Genomic DNA, 22102 nt, shown 5'->3' with positions numbered 1-22102 from the left:
AAAACAAATTTTCTTATGATGATTTTCAAAACAAACCAAATAAATAATATAGTAATGAAGCTTCCCTAAACCTGACGATGAAATATAACCATCTACTCCCATTCCATCCGCAGGATTCTTTTTCTTCAGTTTTGGAATCTGCAAGGATTGAGCAAACGTAATAGCCATATAATTCACAGAAGCTCCAGATTCTAAAAGTCCTGAAATCACCTTTTCCTGAACCTCTGACAACTTCGTCTTCTTTATGAATATCCTAAGTGCAATAGCCAACTGCATTATATTTACAACCCACCTGGGAACTGAGTTGGCACCTTTCATTACTGAGGGATCCTGTTGTCTTTCAGTAGAGAGTGTCACAGACAACTAGCTCTTCAAAAGCTTTTATTTACTTCTACAGTTGTGTTACAAAAAATGTCCTGGCCATCTCATTACAAATCCAAACCACGAACACATAGCCTTTATCTTTTTCATGTTTAGATAAGCCCCCTCAGTGCCTAACTGCGTTTTGTCAGAAGTCTTCACGATTCTGTTCTCTTCTGCCTTAGGTCGGCAAACTAATGAGTTTGGTCTTTTTGGCAAGGTATTCACAGAAAAGATGAGCCATCGGCACCACTTCCTTCTGTGAGCTCATCACGCTTAGATGGGAACTACCCACCCACGCGAAAACATCCTTCAACTCACTTTGCAAGTGTTGACAGAATAAAGATGACCTTCTCGCTTTTGGTCAATCAGTCACAATTGTCAAGTGATTAAATGTGGTGATGTAACTTATTAGTCTATGGCGACCTTGCATTAAATGTAACACATTATTTAAAGAAAGAGTATGTCAAACCGTTTCCTCATCTTATCACAAAAGGCAGAAGTATGGTAAAGCAAATAATCATTCACCTCCACCAAAGCAGTACTCCATTTGGTGGTATTCCCACTAAACTACAACAAAACAGAAGTTACATTGGTTTGGTCATCTGGGAAGGTTGCTGCTCTGGACAAGAAACGTAAATGTTTAGGAAATAATGTCGATCTCTTTGGATCTATAGATGACCTTTCTGGAGGTAGATGATTGGAGTCTCTGCAAAACAAGTTTGTGGGGCAAACCTGTTCCTAAAGGGTGGTGGTAGTGCCATAGTGCCATAATTCTGAGCTTTTAGACAATGTAGGCAAAGATGCACAATTTATATCTTCTGTAATTTCAGTGAATTAACCATCTCGAAAATGTGAGGCTGAGTAGTTTCCGGATCTATTGCTCGGGTTGGATAACAGTATGGTCGGCATTCTTTAAGGATGCACTAACATTTGTGGTTGAATTCTAGCAGGTTCAAAGCACTTTGGAGTCTCACACCCACTCCACCAGTGACCACATATACAGATACACCAAGGCCACTGGTAGAAACAGGAAAAGGGGATTGTTATAAGTGAAAACAGACACAGTACACTACCACTTTAACTCACCAATTTGGTTAATAAAGGATGTCTGTAGGTTGTAGTGGATATCCGCAAAACAAAGGGATATCTTAAGTAACTTTTCATAGACTGGTCTATGTTTGAATCTAATAGTGAATAGATATCCCTCGGAAATATCTCTGTGTAACCAACTGATTGTAGTGTGATGTGACACTTGTAATTTATGAGAACTAAACACATACGATAATTAGTACCTTGTAATGTGGTACATTTTCCTTCTTTGATACCATTTCCTTCAATGTTGGAATATAGAATAGTCTACCTGTTATGTTCCGTTCTGTTCTGGAATATGGGAACATTCTGTGTGAGGAATTCATGACAAGACAGTTGTACGTTAACAGTTGGTGGATGAGGTGAATAAACCTACCTGTGTCACCCATGCTCGTGTTCCTGGTCATCCTTTTCAAGAACACCACATTTATTTGGCGACGATCGGGCGAAACGTGGGATCAACACCTCAACATCAATCTGGTTCATCTTCTGTGAAGCGCTGCCAAATCAAGGCTGGAGCCGCTTCGAGGACGGATCGGTTTTTGATGTGGATGCCTGCTCTCATGTGTCGACTGTGACGTGGTGAAAGTCGAGGCAGTAACAGTGGAAGGTCCTTGGAGATTCGTATTAGAGAGTAAGTCGTGGGTAGTAGCAGCGGCGCTGCCATTCAAGAAGGAGGCGATTCTGTCCAATCAGAACTGACGAGTCCTTATCAAACCGAGGCTTGAATCTGGCCTATCGGTGAAGGACACGTCATAAAGGAAACTGACTACGGTGCAAACTAAGGAGCGCTGTGCATCGGAAGCGCGCATTCAAGAGGAGGCAAATCTTTATTTACTAAGAGCAAAATAAACAATTGCGCGTCAAGCTAGCACAATTGAAGGTATCGAGGGAGAGTTCTTGAGAATGTCATGTTGGATGCTTTGCTGATGATACCTCCAGTGGATTAAAAGGTGACAGTTGTTATAAATTGGTTTTTTCTATAAGACTTCAAGCAAGTTATATATTTGTAGAACTTTGGTTGTCAGAGTTTTGGTGACTGACACATTTTTTTTTATTATAAAAAAAAAAAAAAGTCATTTCTGAACTTAAGATGAATGCTACATATTTGCATTTTCTTACAAACTGAGTTTTTTTCTTGAGACTTTTGTTTTGTTTTTTAGTATAGATTTAAGAGGTAAGCTGTTTTAAATGTCAGCGAGTTAAAGAATTACTTACCTGATGTTGTGCAGGTGTTCAAGTTCTAGTTTTCTACATTTAATACAGAAGTTTGTTTTGAAGGGCAATTAGATTTAATAAAAAAAAAAAAGAAAATATGCAGAATGTAACGCAACCCTCTTTCTTTTTAACGAGCCTAGGAGAACCAAATGTGAAATGGCAGAAGTGGAAAAAAATATTTGTGAACTATGCAAGAGTGTGTGGGACGAATTTAAGTGCAGAGCGTAAACATTTGTTACTACTACATTGCCTTGTGGGTGAAGGACAAGAAGTGTTAGAACATTTACCAGACCTAAGTGCTGCTGAACAAAGAAATCTGAATGAGTACGAAATATGCATAGAACAATTAGATCGCCATTACTTACCAAGATTGAGCACGATAATGGAAAGGTACCTCTTTGGGTTAAGAGAACCAAAAAAGGATGAGTCTGTTGAAGACTTTGTTTCAGCGCTAAGGAAACTAGCGTCTTCGTGCAAATTTGGTCCGGTACTAGAGGACAGAATTACAGATAAATTTGTTCTCAAATGTGCTCATGATAACATCAGAAAGGAGCTCTGGTTGAAGGCTGAACCTCCTCTGGAAGAAGTAATTGCCATTGCTAAACAAGTTGAACACATGACGAGGTGCGTTGATGAACTTAGTGGCGAGAAGAATAAACTCACCACGACTGAAACTAAAGTAGAAGAGGGTGTGTGTCAGGTACAGAAGAAAGATATAAAAGAAAAAGATAATAGTATCTTTGGTCCTGATAATGTTACCAGTTCGACTGTCACTGGCAAGCCCATTTGTTTTAGGTGTGGTCGTTTTCGGCATCTTGCAAATTCTCCCTTTTGTCCTGGCCTAAGGGTAATTTGCAACACATGTGGACGTAAGGGACATTTTGCAAGATGTTGCAAAAACAAAAATAGTAGAGGTGGTCGTACTGTCACAAAAAATCAAACTGAAGTAAAGGTGGTCACCTTCCAAGTTGATGTAAGGAAGGGTGACCATCCCTCTCACATTGTGAATATTGATGATGTAGCGCTGGATTTCAAGTTTGATTCCAGCTCATATTTAACTATGATTGGTGAGGATGTTTTTTTTAAACACTTTGCAAACAATGTTAAACTCTTTAGGAATGACCTTTCTCCTGTAGGTTATGGTGGGTTACCTATAAAGATGTCAGGGTATTTCATAGCTACAATAGAACTATGTGGAAGAATCATTGCAGGGAAAGTATATGTAGCTAAGCATGGTGATTCCCTCATGGGTTGGCCTCATCAGCGTCTACTTGGGGTGTGTTTGAACCCCAATGCACCTCCACAGGTTCAGGTGCAAGCAGTTAAAGATTCTGCTTCTACATTTGTAGAACAGTTTCCTGACATATTTAGAGATTCTCTAGGGTGTCTCAAAGGGTATAAACACCACATCAAGGTAAGAGATGGGGCAGTCCCTGTGGTTGCTAAAGTAAGAAGGATCCCGCTAAACGAACAGGCGGGTGTGCAGAGGAAAATTGATAAGTTGGTAGATGCAGGTATAATTGTCCCGGTGGAAGCAACGGAATGGCTTGCTCCCATAGTCGTAGCTAAGAAAGCCAGTGGGGCGCTTCGTCTATGCATTGACTTACGCGCTTTGAACAAATAGATAATTGTCGATAAATTTCCACTACCTAACATAGACGAGATTGTTAGTACCTTGAGTGGAGCGAAGTACTTCTCCACCCTGGACTTGGCGTCAGCCTATCATCAGGTTGAGTTGGATAACTCTTCTCCGGATTTAACTGCCTTTGTAACTCCCATGGGTACGTTTAAATTTCGTAGAATGCCTTTTGGCCTCATCTCGGCAGCCTCAGTATTCCAACGTGTCATGTCACATATTCTTAAAGGTTTGGCTGGTGTAAAATGCTATCAAGACAATCTGCTGATATTTGGCAACACCATTCAAGAACATGATATTTGTGTGCTTGCTGTACTAGAACGTCTAAGGAAAGCTGGTCTTACTCTTAGGAAGGATAAGTGCAAATTTGGTTTAGAAGAGGTAAATTATCTTGGACATCGTATAACTGGTCTTGGTGTCTTTCCTAAGAAGGAGTTAGTAGATTCTATCATGAACATTTCTGAACCAGTTAACAAGGAGGAACTTCTGTCCTTTCTAGGCATGGTAGAATTTTATAGTAAATTCATTCCTGATTTTGCTGGAAAGACCCACAATTTGAGGGTACTCACTGTAAAGAATGTTGTGTTTCAGTGGTCAGCAGAGTGTGTGAAGGAGTTTGTTGCAATTAAGGAGGAACTTTGCAAAGCTCCTGCGCTTCATGTGTTTGTGCCTGGTGATCCTACCATCATTATGACAGACGCCAGTGATAAAGGGCTAGGTGAGGTCTTGCTTCAAAAGAAGAATGGTATGGATTCACTTATTGGTTGTGCCTCGAGATGTCTCAGGGGGTCAGAAAGGAACTACTCTGTTATAGAGAAGGAGTCATTGGCTATATTTTGGGCTCTAAGGAAATTAAAAAATTTAATTTGGGGAACAAAGGTTAATGTTTTGTCTGATCATAAGCCTTTGAAGGAAGTGTTTTCAAAGAAAGGTCTTGACTCCATTTCCTCTAGAATTAAATAGTGGATCATCTCTCTTCAAGAATTCGATTTTGAGGTAGATTATATTCCTGGGGTCATTAATAAATCTGCTGACTGTCTTTCAAGGTTAGTTGATCTCAATGGAAATTTGGACGAAGAGGTCACTTCTGATTCAGAGGTGGTAAATGTATGTGAGATCACGGACGGGGTTGTTACTCAAGATGATTGGAAAGTAGAGATTAACAAAGATGTTGAGGTAAAAAAAAGTAATTGAGATGTTAGGTGAGAATAAACGGTTGGAGAAGCCATGAAGTTTAGTTTCTAATGAACTTTCAGTAGTAGATGGCTTGCTTGCTAGAGGGACAAAGTTAGTTCCACCACTAGGTCTTAGAAAGAAGTTACTCACGTTTGCTCATGTGGGCCATCCTGGCATTGTCAAAACCAAAGAATTGTTGAGGTTGCAGTTTTGGTGGCCAGGCATGGATGTTGAGATTGAGAGGTTAGTTCGTGAATGTGCTGAATGTTGTGCTAGTGATAACATTTTGAAAACAAAACCGATTCCTATGGTTTGCAGAAAGTTACCCGGTCATCCTTGGGATGAGATTTCAATTGACATTGTTGGACCTTTGCATGGTGTGTGTGATACGCCCTATTTGATTGTGGTATTAGATCTGTACTCCAGGTGGGTAGAGGTGTGTGCTGCAAGAGATGTTTCCACGGCTACGGTAATTAAGTTCTTACAGGATATATTTAAAAAAGAAAGCTTTCCCAATAGCTTACTTTCGGATAATGGTCCACAATTTTCTTCTAATGAGTTTAGAAATGTTCTTGACAGTTGTGGCATTATTCACAAAAAATGTGCGATTTATCATCCGGAAACAAATGGTGCAATTGAAAGGCTCAACAAAACTCTTAAAGAAAGTATCCAATTAGTGAGGGCCAGTGGTCTAAATTGGAAGGAATCACTTCAAGACAGAATCTCGTCTTATCGGGTTTTTCCTCACTCGACCACTGGAAGGTCGCCCTTTGAACTCTTTAAAGGGGAGATTTCCCAATACGTGGTTATGCCCTGGGTGGATGAAATTGAACAAGAATTTCGTCAATAATCAGATAGGAGATTGGAGAGTTAAGGAGCTGGAAAAACAAGCTTGGAGGAAATCTTACTCTGATGAGAAAAAATGTGCACAATATCAGGCGATAAAAGTGGGGCATCTGGTTAAAATAAAAGCTCCTGTTGGATGTCCGCCATGGTCAAAATACACTAATGTCAGACCAGTGGTTAAAATTTTCAATAATGCAGTCAAGACTAGTGATGGGAGGATTTGGAACTAGAGTCGTGTTGTTGTGGTGGGTCCTTTCTCTTCATCAGACCAGTCTGATGGTAATGGAGTGGACTCGTGTTTGAAGTTTTTGAACTTCTCATCTTCTCTCTCTGGCATGCCTAGTGTCTTGGGTGGTGTTAGAGAGAGAGAAGTCAGAGGGTGCGCAGATGTCCTGCGTATATGAAAGACTATGTTTAAGTAGGTTTTAGATTTGTGCAAACTATCTGGGTACGTTTGATCAAGGATTTATCTTTGTTTATTATAGCACTTCATTGTATACTGATCTCCAGGTATATTGCTTCATTACACTTATAAATGTATGTTTATTTATCTCTGTTCTTACTTGTAGTGAACTTATTATTTGTTGTTGTTGAAGGGGAAGATGTGTAATGTGGTACATTTTCCTTCTTTGATACCATTTCCTTCAATGTTGGAATATAGAATAGTCTACCTGTTATGTTCTGTTCTGTTCTGGAATATGGTAACATTCTGTGTGAGGAATTCCTGACAAGACAGTTGTACGTTGACAGTTGGTGGATGAGGTGAATAAACCTACCTGTGTCACCCACGCTCGTGTTCCTGGTCATCCTTTTCTGAAGAACACCACATACCTCAAATACATAGCACTTCTGTAAGGATCTTACCAGGAACCAATTCTGCAGGGGCACCACGGAGTCTTAAGGAAGTTGTTGCAAGGTCCCAACCTTCCACCACCACCTAGTGCCTCTATCGAACCCTAGAGTACACAGGTAATGGGGGAAAGAGGGGAAACAAAACAAGGAAAGAGGGGTAACAATCTCTGGAGCTGCCGTCTTCACCTTTTCTGTACATCAGGGGAACTGTGTATCTGAAAGAGTACAAAAGGACAGAGGGATTATCCAAAGGAATGTGAAAACGAAGCCTGTAACCAAATGGAATGTCCTCTAATAGTATATACCTAGCTCTCAGGACATGATGACTGCTAAGGAGATGCTGCAGAAGTAGACAGGATAGACAGAGGTGGCTGAAATAAGGAAAGTGCAAAGCCTTACGGAGTCCCTTCTTTTCTGTATTTAGTGTAATCTTCCTAAAACATAAAATTAGAAAGTAGATATTGCTGAGATTATCACTTGGTTACCCCTAATTCCCAATACCCAGTTACCGACTTCCCATACAGGAAGAGTCCGTCGTACGTCGCTGAATCAGGGTCCCAACAGATAGGCTAGAAGAGTTCTTCACCTAGGCCCATGATATGCCAGGAATTGTGTTGTAGCGAGTTCCAGGGGTCTTTGGGGAAAGCGTGGATATGCTCGTCCGGCACACTGGAAGAATCCGACAAGGCGGGCAGAGCAATCTTTGTCAGTCCATAGGTGTACCTGGGAGGTTGGAGGCGGGAGTAGAGACACCCGGCCTGCCCACGGGCGGAGCGCTCCACAACCCACGTAAGCCTCAAAACAAAAGGGGTATTAAGGTATTTAAGCAATACCAGGCGTGTAGAAACTACACGGTAAACAATGGCGGAGATTCCCGAAAACAACAGAGCTCTGAAATAAATAGCTGGAAGTAAGTTAGCCAGCTAAGTCACGCAAAATCCGCCCAAACCGCAAAGGTTTGAGGAGCAGAACGGCAAAAAGGCACAGGGAGTCGGAATCCGAAAACAGGAAGTAGGAAACAGGAAGTTGAAAGAACAACCTGCGGGACAACACTAGAACGCGAAGCCTCGAGACTACCGAACGTCAGGCTTTTCTACTGGCCTGACGCTATCGCGCATGCGCGATAGCTAGTCACCATGGTGGATTCGATGTCGGCGTCTTGCGTTTTGTTTTCGGCAATCATGACAACTTCTCCCTGGGGCTTGGATAATCACCTCAAGCTTTGTCACTATACACTCTCTTGTGGGAGATGAGTAATAGTTTCTGTTTTACTTTTGTAGAGCTCCATGGTAACCAAAAGTGTTAATGGGCTGTTGTTCCCCAATCATGGGAGTTTGTATGTGCATAGTAGAAGTCAAATGTGTGATAGTCATAGTCAAGTAAAATGTAACAGCCCCAAGTCTTAGCAGAGTTCCTATAAATGTTCAAGAACTAGTTCAAAGTTTGTTTTCACCAACAAGACAACTTTCAGAATAACTTCTCTGGATTCCCAATGCCCGTCAATACAAATCAACAGGAAGATATAGGTCTTGGCAAGGAAATCCAAGATCCATATAGAGAAGTCCTTCCTGGTAGCAGCAACATTGTATCATGATTGCCTAGCAAAGAGGTCTTGGACCATGAAGGAAGTTATACCCAAAATTCCAAGAGGACATCCAACTCTTCTGAATGCTTGAGTTTATGTCTGGCTTGAAAATGTAGTTTGTTTGAATGCTGCTGCGTAACTAATTCTCAGTGTGCACGCAGCCTCATTCCAGACAGCGCTGACACTCCATAATAACTGAGAATCTTCCCTTCATTTAAAGGTACTAGAGTGAAAGTGGCTTTGAGGCTTTGCTGTCACATGCTTGACCCACATTAAACCGTAAGTAATGTCTCCAGTCATTTCCAGATAGTCTCCTATGATTCCTATTTTTCCCCAGGACATCTGCTTCCTGATCTGATTCCACAGGCCATGCTGGCAAAATTCTACAGATTTTACGCCAATAGATCTGATTATTTTTTTTACATTCTCTTGATAATCAAAATATTCATTTTAATTGCCTCTACAGTACAATTGTGCTCCTTTACATTAATCATGTCCAGTGCCATGTAAGATCTAGAAAGTAAAAAGTAAAAATTGCCTGTTCTGGAATCTTCCTTTTCAATAAGGGTAACAGTTCTTGAAAGGCATATGTCAGACCTATCAATATTCCTATGTGAGTTGATTCTGGGAAAGAATGTTTGTGACTCAGATCACACTGTGTACCGCATATGCTCTGAAAAATTTTATCTTAAGACAACATGTAAATAGCGTGGTTGCTTCAAAGTTAAAGATACCATCAGAACTTAATTTATCATTGTGTATTGCCTCAAGAAAAATGTGCTTGAAGCTCTGAGATGCGTTGCAGCTTGTTGAAAATTGTGTGCAATGTGTCTCTTCTATTTCTCTGTCTAGTTACTTGACTGGCATGGAAGACATACTATTAAAGGGCAAGTCTTTCTTTAGATGCTATGAGGCAATCCAACATAGTGAGATGATGAACAGTATTATAAAATTGATACCAATATTAAAACGTGGTCCCATACAGATCATATGCCTGTGGTATTAATCAGAGAGACTTGTAATAAGGCATTAGGTGTAACATCACTAGTTATATCACGTGTGACCTCGGTTCTAGTTAAGCAGTTTTCATGCAGTGTGCATGCTAAGCAAATAACGTGTAGTAAAGACATTCATTGAATTAAAATCAATTCATATGGGCAGGAGAATCTTGTGTGGCAATTGCTCATATCACTAAGTATGTCTGGTCTATCGTATTAGTTTTTCTGTGTGTGATATTTGGTCAAAAACAACTATATGTAGTCGGGGTAACTTATGAATATTAATTTAGAGTATAATTTCCATTTAGTTATGATCACATGAATGAAGGAGAATCCTGTATGTTCCTGACTTCTTTTCATCAAGAGTTTAGCAATCTGTTATGCAGATATGCGATACAGTCCTCTTGTTTCATATTGTGGTTCAGTCATACTTGTTTATGTAAATATGCTTTATTTTTTACTTCAGCCTAGTGCTTTAAATTATGTGTGTGGGCATTTAATTTGGATCTTCTGTTTAAGTAATTTGAAAGCTTTTGTGGTCATTCTTTGATACAGTTAAGTATTCTCTTGGTTTCATCTTTGTCCATACTTTGCCGTAGAAGTTTGGAGTGTCTTTTATGGCTGGCTTATATTTTCTCCTGTATTGTGCTTGTCCTCATTCTGCCGTAGTAGAACCACTGCTATTTATCCCATGTGCCCATCTCAGATTGCTCCAGATTCAATCATTCCTTCTTGTAGTTTTTTTTCATAAATTGGCTAGGTTGTCTTATTCTTAAAGTTACCAGGGACGATAATGAGGTTTCTTTAAGACTATTAACCCATGACTATAACATTAGAAAGGTAAACTTCGACCAAAATATCTTCTGCGCTCGACTGCTGCAGTTTTCATATAAAGTATTTTGTCTCCGTATTATCATTTAGTACAGCTGGATGCATTATGGTCAGTCTTTTGATCCAATAGTATCCCCTCCTGGATAGGAAAAGCTCAGGATCTCCTCCCCTCTCTGGTTCCTGTATTGATTCTATTATATGAAATGGTGATTGGTTTAAATTTTGTCCTTTCAGGAAGGTTGTACCACAGTTGCATACATTTTGTTTTGGTTTCTATTGTACATTCATGTTCTCTGAAATTAACTATAGCATTTCTTTTTGTTTTGCCCACATGTGTTTTCTTAACGAGACATTTGATTAAATATACATACTTACTTGATTCGCTTGTTAAGTATTGTTTGATCTTGTACACAATTAACAGAGGGAAAATTGTCCGTTTTGGGTTTGCTCAATATCTATTATCCTTTTCAGGATAACCGATGTTTGGAAAATCATGTCTCTTATATTTTTACTTTGTCTGAAGACTGACTTCTGCTTCTGAGGGAACAAGGTACTCAGATCCTTGTCTGATTCAATAAGTTTCCAATGTCTGTATGCTATTCTGCTGATATTTTGACTCTGGTGTAAATATTTCTTGATATAGGTGTTTCTGATATAACCACTTGATCTTATTTAGGGTTTCATGAATTCTGCTTGTTGTTAAGGTTTAATCCTTTCCTTGGCACTATTTATTTTATACAGTATATTTCACTTCTGTACAGATTTTTGTGCTAACATCTCTTCTTAGTTGACATACTCATAAGGGCAAGAGACAATCCTCTTTGAACATAATTATTCAGAGTAAGTTAGGTATGCCAATAGACTGCGTTGATGGAAACATTGTTACCTTAAAAATAAGGTCTCCTGAATCAACAAGTGGGTTACTGAATTATTCATAAAGCATACAGACAGGAACAACTTAAACTTAGTACATGGACATAGTTCCCTTTCTATATCTTGCACAATACCGAACATGATCAACACAAAAGAACGTGGTTGTACAGTAGAGAAACCACAATGTAGTTACCGAATATTAAACTTACCACAACGGAGAGATTTATTTTGAGGGAAACCAGCATGTCCTCTGGAAACAGCTATGAATTTGTCCTACAAATTTAGCTTCAAATATGATGTTAGCTTATCTCCCCTTATAATAAATGCATATTAAATAGACAATACAGGGATAAATGGAAAAAAACTACCTTTAGCTAACTTTTAGTGGGCCTACTAATGTTCACCACATTGAGAAGATTTTAAAGATGGAATGTTTGATTGTTTGCTTCAAGGATGTCCACATATCTACTTAATTGATTGCTCCAATATTGTTTACATAGATGTTGTTCACAAATTGCATATTAACAAGGTATCACTTAAAGGGTAGCACTTGCAGAAGGCGTTTTCACTTGTGTGCAAGACAGGCAGTGATTAATTAACACTGTTATCTATAAATTTAAGTTGATGCAGAGTATCAGATCAATGTCTCTTTACTAATAATGCAAAATAAATGAACATAAGAATTGGTCATTTGATTAACTTGAATTTCTATTTTAAGTATGTTTGCAAGCTATATTTTCTTCAGTAGTCTCATGTATGCACCAACTCCTAATGAAGTGCTAATATATGCACGAAATGCATTGAGAGTCATTGATTGTACAAAGGATTTGGCTCATAGGATATTTAATTATTTGCCCTTTTAACAAAACAAATATGAATGTGCTCAAAATAATTAACGTTATTAGAATTTATTCAAATAAAGGAGCTAAACCATTAGGTTAATATAATAATTTTTACAAATGAAATACATTGAGGCTGATGCAAGGGTAAACACAGTAGAATGTGGAATGCAACTAGATCTATATACAGAGCACTCCTTTTACTACATAGAGGTTTATCAGAGGAACAGTGCCTTTGCTTTCTTTCCTAAGCATGTTTGATGTCCGTGAGAATTTTGACGTTAAAACCTTTGCAAGTGTTCTGTTCCTTAATGAGCCATTATACACAGTGAAGGATCTTGATTTCTGCCACCCAATATCCTCAGCACCAAGACTAGTGGTGTCGGAGAGCTCATGTGCACAAGATGAGTACTCTACATTTGAATAATAGCTAGCCTCAAATACCTAGTACCCCAGATGTAGAAGAGGCAGTGCAAACTTAGGTAGACTTACCTATGATACGAGCATCTCGGTCCTCTCTCTTGACCACCACACTTAATTAATCCTAGGATTGCTCTGGTGCAGGAGTCGCCAACCGTTTTTGTAATAAGAGCTACTTATCCAGTATTGGGGTATCTTTCATAGATTCACATGCCTGAATCATTCCCCGTCGCTGAGATTGGAGTCCCATGGTAAAATACAAAAGTAGTGCCATAAGTAATAAATAGGCCAAAAGAGGCCAAAGGCTACATCTTAGTAGCCTATCTACGTCCTTATATGAAAAGATCCACAAGTCAGCTCCAACCCTCTAGAACACTCCCAACAGAAGCAGTTCTCAATCAGATTTTCACTGCACGTCGTGTGAAAGGGACTCTCCCTGAGTGCTACTCAGTTTTCTTCTCTTCAGTTCTTCAAGCTAGTACGTCTGACAAGAAGGGCCTCTTCCGCTCCTGCAGGACCTGTGGGAGGAAGAGGGTCCATGTTGATGATCTTCATAAAGATGGTCTTTATTGCCTCTACCCCAAAAATGAGACTAAAGACTGTAAAATCTGCCGTACCTTTCCGAGCAAGACTCTGAGGGACATAGAGGCAAGATTACTTTTATGGCTCAAGTATAAAGAACGTCCTTCTTCTTCGGCTGAGGAAGAGGACCGAGCTTCCACATCTAGCAAGAGGGCTAGGTCTCAAGAAGGCTCCTCAGGTGAGGGAAGAAAACATCTGAAAACTTCCCAGGAAAAATCTCTTCACAAAGAGAGGAGTTCTAAACACTCCTCTGAGCCAGCATCATCTCCGCCTTCTATTCCACTCAGAGCGTCCAAGATCATCCTCTTCAGAATCTGTGAGTAAAAAACACCAAAAATCTGTGTCGATGACGACTTTTACCACATCGTCGACGGTATGTGTTACGTCGTTGACACCATCGTCGACTGTGACTATTTCGACTACGGCTATTTTATCTCCTATCTCGTCGACGAGGATTTCTATTACGACGAGACGATCGTCGAAGCCCGTCGACGGCGAACCGTCGACGAAGAAGCTGTCGACGAAGCTCTCGTCGACGAAGATTCCAACTGCACCGTCGACGACGACACCGTCGCCGGTAGAGACTTCAACAACACCGCCGACGACATAGTCTATGAACGTGCCTGTCGGCCTACCACCGTCAACGACAGGCCCGTCGACGATGGACATTCCTGCCATTCAAATTTCTGCATTGTCGACGCCCCAGTCGATGAGAGTTTATCAAATAAAGACAATTCAAAGGCCTTTTCAGGACTATAGTAAAGTTTCACCTCTACCACCATCCCACCGGTTAGAAGGCTTCATGGAGGACGAGGATTATGATGAGGAAGATCCATACAGAGTGGCTCATAGTCCATCTGAGCTCAAAGTTAAGTGCCAAGACACTGACGAGGACGATAATTACCAAGAGGAGCATTACTACCATGAACAATATATAGGCACAGCGACACTTCCGAACTAGTTTTAAATCACTCCACACTGCACTTTCACTGACGTCGTTCCCAATCACTGTATAATTATTTTGTGTCTTTTTGTGTTGTATTGTCTTTCCCAACCCTATTGCTCCACCCCATGCGTGGCTACGCTGGGGTGTTTTTGTAAGCAGCCAAATGATGGAGCATGTCACACATTTGTGTGAGTGAAGGTAGTATTAGCACATACAGCACATGCATCACATAATATGTTATTACTCCCTACTCCTCTTGGTGTATTAACTGTTGACAGGGCGTTCAGGGTAAATGAGTCCGTACCCTCACCCATTCTTTTGTGTATACTCCACATCATACATGCCAGTTCCATCACAGGCAGGAATCTCGTCAGAGGGAAATGGCTCATCTTCCTCCAGCACTTATTCAAGACCTGCAGGCTATGATGGCGGATTATCGTCGGAGATTTTCTCCGCAACAAACTCCGACAGAGCCCAATTCCACAAGTATAGGTTCCTGTTCCAGTACCAGAGCCTACTCTACCTAGTACACCGGCTCCTGCACAAGGTCCAACTGACACTGGACATCAAGACACTTCCTCCTCGGATAAGGAAGTTGAAGAAGGTGAATTACCTAAACAGACCGATGCTCCAGATTCCTGGGACTATTATATCATCGAGACACCCTCTCCGCCTCCGCATTAACCCTCCGATTCTCCTCCTGAAGACATCAGAGGATTTCATAATTTAATGCAGAGAGGAGCTACTAGGTTCCAGTTCCCTATTACGGTCAAACAAACAGACTGTTTTTTTATGTGACTTTAAGGAGGATACTAGAAAGCTCATTCGCTCTATTCCCATCATTGATTACATCTGACAAGAGGGCGTGAAAATCATGAAGACGCCAGCATCCATAACTGCGATGCTACCTCGTATAGAGAAAAAATACTGCGCTCCATGGAACAGTCCATCTTGCCTCATACATCATCCGAGGCCAGATTCGGTAATATCTCGGGCTGCACAGCGGCGTTCGAAAAGCCCTGCAACACCAATTACCACTCCTCCAGACAAAGAGGGACGTCGTATGGACCTTTTAGGGAAAAAATTCTCTTCTATGGCTGCAGCTTCAATTAGAGCTGCTAATGCCTTGGCAATCATCGGCCGTTATGACCGCCAAATGTGGTCCGATATAGTGGGATTGATAGATCTCATCTCAGAGGATCAAAGAGAGGGGGCACGGAAGATCTTATTAGAGGGTGAGCTAGCTGCCTCCGAAACAATTGACTGCGCGTTGGACATTGCCAACACAAGCTTTCGGCAATTAGCTGGGGCCGCAGTTCTTCGGCGGCAGGGTTGGCTTAAAGCGACTACCTTTAGACCCGAAGTTCAGACGAAGATACTGGACATGGCTTATGATGGGGATTCACTGTTCGGGAAACATATAGATGACACCCTTTTGGCAATCAAAAATGACACAGACACTGCAAAATATTTAGTTGCTCTACAATATAGACTCATATCTTTCGGAGGAGCCAGAGGGTGAGGATTCACTACATATTGGGCGGCTATCAGTCGAATCAGCAGTATCGTCAATACCAACCTCAATACCGACAGTCGTATAACCAATCGTCTTACCGTCAGTCATCGACTGCTGGTTTCTCTCGCCAGGGTGGCCAGAAGCGGACAGAGCAACAAGGCTGTGATTCTCCCAGAAAGCAATGAGCTTCTCCGGGTGCCAGTCAACCTTACCCCCTACCCGTGGGTGTGGAAATTTCTGCTTCTGCACAGCGGTGGCACGAGATCACGTCAGACCGCTGGGTGCTGGACCTAGTCACCAAGGGTCATACACTGGGATTTCTCCAGATACCACCTACCACTCCGCCCAGGGGTCCCCCTCCCCCTCGTCTTCACATATTGCGCAAAGAAGTCTTGATCATGCTCCTCAAGGAAGCAATAGAAGTACCACCATCCGCACAGAGAGGAACAGGTTTCTACTCTAGTTTCTTCCTAATCAAAAAGAAGTCCGGAGAATGGCGACTGATTCTGGATCTCTGCAATCCCAACAAATTTCTCAAAAACTAACATTCTGGGTGGTAACACTTTCCGATATTCTGGGGTGCTTAAACAAAGGGGATTTCATGACTTCTCTGGACATGGAAGACGCATACTTTCTTATCCCTATCCATCCAAACATCGAAAATATCTGCGATTCACAGTGGCTGGCACCCACTATCAATTCAAAGTGCTTCAGTTCGGCCTAAAATCAGCGCCACAGATTTTCACCAAGTGCTTAGCACTAGTAGCAGCGACTTTACGATCCCGAGGGATCTAAGTTTTCCCACACCGACTATTGGCTGCTCAAAGCTCCGTCGAACCATGAAGCCAATATTGCTACAACAACTTGTCTCCATCTGTTCAATTCACTAGGGCTCACTTTGAACAAGGACAAATCAAATTTGATTCCAACTCATAACATTCTATTCCTTGGAGCAAAGCATTCTTGTCTCAAGACCGTCAAGAGCGCCTTCACAAATTAGCGACAACCATTTCAAAAAGAAAGGCAGTTTCTGTTCCAACATTCAAATCGCTCCTAGGAATGTGCCCCTCAGCGATCAACTTGATCCCTTTAGCGCGGCTCAAAATGAAACCTCTTCAAGAGGAATTGCAGAAACAATGGCAACAAGCATTGGGTTATTTCGAGGATGTTATCCTAATAACTGGACATATGGTAGACGCACTCCGTTGGTGGTCACAAACAGCAAATCTTGCCCAAGGTCTCACCTATCTGCAAAACATCCCAGACTTCGTATTGACAGACGCCTCTATGGAAGGATGGGGAGGTCATCTGCAGGATTTACAGATCCAGGGAAAGTGGTCTCAGATACAGAAACAGCAGCACATCAACAGTTTGGAGCTTCGGGCCATAGTTTTGTCTCTTCAGGCTTTCCTTCCAAGGATAGCAGGTTCCTCAGTGCTGCTCCGTACCGACAGTACTACATAAACGAACAAGGAGGAACAAGGTCCGTAATGCTTTCCCAGGAAGCGCAAGAATTGTGGGAATGGACAACGTTCTACGGAATATCCTTGAAGGCCGAGCATGTAAAGGGTCTACACAATACACTAGCAGACTCGCTAAGCAGATTTCTATCCGGCTGCCACGAGTGGGAGTTGGAACAAACTCAGGTGAACAAGATCTTTCGGACATGGGGCAAACCAGCTCTGGATCTGTTTGCGTTGCAGGAGAACAAGAAATGCCGATATTACGCCAGCAGGTTCTCTCAACCGGGGTCAAGCGGGAATGCCCCTTCAATGAGATGGTCCGGATCTATGCCTACGCTTTTCCCCCCCATTCCATTAATCCCCATGGTGCTCAAAAAGTTGAAACTGGAAGTCTACCGCCTAATTCTGATTGCACCCCGTTGGCCCAGACCGTATTGGTTCCAGGAGCTTCTTCTGTTGTCGCAAGACAAACCCATTCGCCTGCATCCGACAACGAGCATGTTATCATGGAACAGTGGTCAGGTATTCCATCCGGATCCGCAATCCCTGCACTTGCACGCATGGCTTCTGAGTTCCTAGAGTTCAAGGATCTCAGTATTTCACAGGACTGTCGAGACATACTGTCTAAATCCCATGCTGAAGGCACTATCAAAACGAATCGTTTAAAATGGAAAAGATTTTGTTGTTGGTGTGAAACCAATAAAGTTCATCCAGTTCAAGCTCCTGCTGAACAGATTTTACCTTACTTACTCTCACTGGCCAAGTCTGGATTCACTTTCTCGTCAGTAAAGGTTCACCTGGCTGCTATTTCCAGGTACAGGAAATCTCTGCAGCTTCCTTCTTTATGTTTGTCTTCTCTTGTAAAACAATTCATGAAAGGACTTTTTCGCACTTTCCCTCCTGTGCTTTCGCCTCCTCCGGAGTGGGAACTCAATGTGGTGTTAGCACAACTGATGAGACAACCATTTGAACCGATCCATAAAGCAGATCTCAAATATCTCCCATGGAAAGTAGCCCTCTTGCTGGCTCTTACCTCTGCAAGGAGGGTTAGTGAGATTCAGGCTTTTACGATCAAAGAACTATTCTTGCATTTTACACAGAACTATGTGATCCTGTGGACGAATCCGAAGTTCATTCCAAAGGTACCCACACAATTTCACTTGAACGAACCAGTAATGCTACAAACTTTCTTCCCGAATCCATCTACTCCAGCTGAGAGGACATTACATTCATTAGATGTAAAACGATGTTTGAAGTTCTATCTTCAAAGGACAAAGGATATTAGAAAGACAGATCAACTGTTAGTGGCCTATGGTCAAGGAAAACAAGGAACTGCTGTAACAAAGGCCACAATAGCCAGATGGGTCGCATCTGCTAGTAACTTCTGCCACGAAAAAGCCAACATACCTCTCAGGGTGAAGGCTAAAGCACACTCCACCAGGACTGTTGCTGCATCTACAGCTTTGTTTGCTTGAGTTACATTGGACAAGATATGCCGTACTGCGACATGGAAGAATGTCCACACGTTCACAAGACACTACTGCCTCCAATCTGCACAAAAGGAGGATGCAGCAGTTGGACAAGCTGTGTTACGCCATCTCTTTCACTAAGGTCAGATTCTTTACATTTCTGTAACGCTTGTCTATTATTAGTTTTCTTTACTGTTACACTGATTACACTGTTCATGCTCTTATGTTTCTCAATTTATATGTTCCTCATGCGGATATCCACTGTATGGTTACTGCTTTTATGCTTTGTCATTGCGATGTTTCAAGATTGTGGATTTATATTGGGAGTGTTAAATGGCATGTCTCCCACCATCAGCAAACGACAGTACAATTTGGGTACTGCTTGCTATTCTGATTCAGGCATGTGAATCTATGAAAGATAACCTAATACTGGATAAGAAAACAAGTTACTTACATGTAACTACAGTTATCCAGTATTGGTATCTTTCATAGACTCACATGCACCCACCCTCCTCCCTATGGAACCAGTTCTCAGTGATTTTAGGGGTATTTACTTCCCACTTGTGCTTGGAAAATCTGAGTAGAACTGCTTCTGTTGGGAGTGTTCTAGGGGGTGCCGATAGCTTTGGCTGGAGCTGACTTTTGGTCCTTTTCATATAAGGACGTAGATAGGCTACTAAGATATAGCCTTTGGCCAATTTATTACTTCTAGCACTACTTTTGTATTTTACTGTGGGACTCCCATCTCGGTGACTGGGAATGATTCAGGCATGTGGATCTATGAAAGATACCAATACTGGATAACTGTAGTTACAGGTAAGTAACTTGTTTTCTTATGTTCAATGAAAATCCTCTCAAGCTACTAATGTTAGAGATGTAACGGTTCTCAATTTAAATGTCAATAAAAGTAGGTCTGAGTGACATCTCTGCAATGTTGCGTGTTACCAGGATGAGAGCAAATTCTCAGGAGTCAGCAAGGTCAGCCTGAAACATTGCGATCAGCCTTAAAGTGGTAGTGAGTAGTCTAATTTTTACGGACTGAAAGGGCTTGAGGGTACTTTCATATTTTAATGTTGATAAAGGCAGATTACGGGTGATATCTTTACAATGGGAAAAGTCAGCAGAATGGGACCAAATGCACTGAAATCAGTAAGGCTAACCTGAGACATTGTGTCCAACCTTGAAGTAGTAAGTGGTAGTTTGAATGTTAACCTTCGCTGTTCCTCTATGGCCCAAAGCCAGAGTTCTTGAATGAACAAGACAGGCAAAGGCTGTTATATGCTGTATCCTGTAGACTTAATCATCACACTGCTGGCTATATGCAGCATTACGAGAGGTTGAATTGTAGTTGTCTAGGACAGGAAAGAATATCTATTCTGTACCATTATTTTATATCAGCTGCCTTTTGCTAGAGTTAATTGGGAGAGGGGCATGCTTGGGTAGTGTGGGAGAGTAGAGATTAGAAGGAAAGTTAACTGTTGTAGCCCTACATTAAAAGTGTTTATTGCAAAGCTCACAAGCCTGAGATCTACCGAGTCAGTACCATGCTGTTGTCCTAGTCGACACAATAAAATCAGGATAAGTCCTTTTCCTCCACATGGTTTCATTTTTACCCTGAAATCTCCTTCACTACTAATAAGGAAAGTGTACATTGTTCTGTAAGTAGATTCTAGAAGGTCAGGATGTTGCCTAAAAAGAACAAGGGTCTCTGGGATCTAATAAAAGTATTGGGCTTGTGTGGAGGAGAGGTAGTGTGAGACAGGCTGATTCGTTCTTCCACTGTCAGGGCAGCAGCCTAGCTGGCGCTGTGTCTCCCTCTCTCACATGTGCAGGGCGCCAGTCTGTCTAGGGTGGGAGACATGACCCAACTAAGACTTGCACGACTGGTTCCCGTCTGCCTTTGGGACCTTCCAGAGCTTGATAGGGGGTTGGGGCCTGAAGCATTGCTTGAAATCTTGGCTTCATTTGGCCTACCTGGAGTATTTGTAATCTGGGACCTCTAGATATTGTGTATTTTCTGCTCAGGTTGCCAGCCTTGATTGCTCTTCCGCTTCTTGGGTTGTATTTGATAAACATTCCGTAGTATTCCTGCCTTTAAAAAAATATAATAACATAAAATAGTTAATGGCTACAGCATATGTCCCCAATTCCCAATCTTACCCTTTTGGCATCCTTTTACTCATTCAACAGCATCTCTGCGTGGCGCTTGTTGCTTTATGAATTGCTGGGTGTACTCTGATTTTTCCCATTTGTCGGGTTCGCGTACACATTATAATGCTGCCCCAATGCTTAGGCTCATGATGTACAGCTGGCAATATATTTTAGTGCTTATTACTATTATAATTTGAGCTTCTGTCTCTCACATATCCTCACCCATTACACCAACCGGTGCTGCGTTTCAAAACAGGCTAACCACATGTCCGTGATCATCGTGCACAGCGTTGCATGCATCAAGTCTTCCGACATAGGCTCAAAACAAAAGCAACATCCCTCCAACCACACTGCCTACTCGTTGTAGCTTGCTGTCCGTGTGAGCAAGTGCTTCAGCACCCCATACAGTGTGAACAACCCCTACAAATGATACAATGCAATAAAATAATGTGGGTGGGCCATAATTAACCTATATTAAATGTGCACAGTTAATACGCCAAACTGGTAATTCAATACATCACGGCTAGAATGATTTAGGCACATGAATATGCGAGAGATACAATGCTGCAGAACTGGTATCACTCCTGTGAAATATTGGTCAAGCATATTAAAAGATGTACCACTCTTTAAAGAGTAAATGTGTCTAAAAAGCAATGGGTGCTTTATTATTTATTTAAAACTTTGTATTCAGAGACACTATATTACTTTAAAGTTCCACTGTTGCCAGCTTCTCCTTCTTTCCCCCTGCTTGCTTATCTTATTTAGATTTTTGGAAAAATGCCATTATTTATTTGTAACAAAGTACACGCGTTTTATGCGAGAGGTTGTTTGTTGAAGTTTTACAAATATTAATGATTAATAGCATGATATTGCTGTATTTTGTAGGTTGTCCGGACTCCCATGACAAGCCAGGCAACAACAGATTCCCTCACAGCTTTTGTGAAAGAGTTGGGAAAGCACCCAGTAGCATGCCAGGTAAAGAATTCCTATGTTTATGAATATTCGCTTTGCCCATGTAAGACATGTTCTGTAAGAAGATAATGAAGTAACTTTTGGTTTGCCAAGCCATGGTTCTGCTGTATGACATTTCACCTTTACACATTCAGAACTGTATTTATCACATTCTGTTAGTTGCAGTCATGGCTTAGCACTCAGTTGTGACAAAAAGCCTTTTTAAAAGTATGTTATTCCTGAAGAATTCTTACATTTTTCCATAATGAACTATTGTCATTTTATAGTTTGTTAAAGA

General features: G+C 41.4%; 1 protein-coding gene across 1 annotated transcript in view; it reads left to right on the top strand.

Moving 5' to 3' along the window:
* The window catches only part of HADH (hydroxyacyl-CoA dehydrogenase), a 271639-nt gene that overhangs the window by 130126 nt on the left and 119411 nt on the right, over window positions 1-22102 (top strand). Inside the window, exon 5 of the mRNA XM_085641388.1 lies at window positions 21739-21828. Coding sequence (XP_085497514.1) covers window positions 21739-21828 — 90 coding nt within the window. The remainder of the gene's footprint in view (window positions 1-21738; window positions 21829-22102) is intronic.

The sequence above is a fragment of the Triturus cristatus genome, chromosome 2_2 (genome assembly GCF_964204655.1).
Source record: "Triturus cristatus chromosome 2_2, aTriCri1.1, whole genome shotgun sequence".
Taxonomy (NCBI): Eukaryota; Metazoa; Chordata; class Amphibia; order Caudata; family Salamandridae; genus Triturus; species Triturus cristatus.
This window is presented reverse-complemented; position numbering and strand designations above follow the sequence as displayed.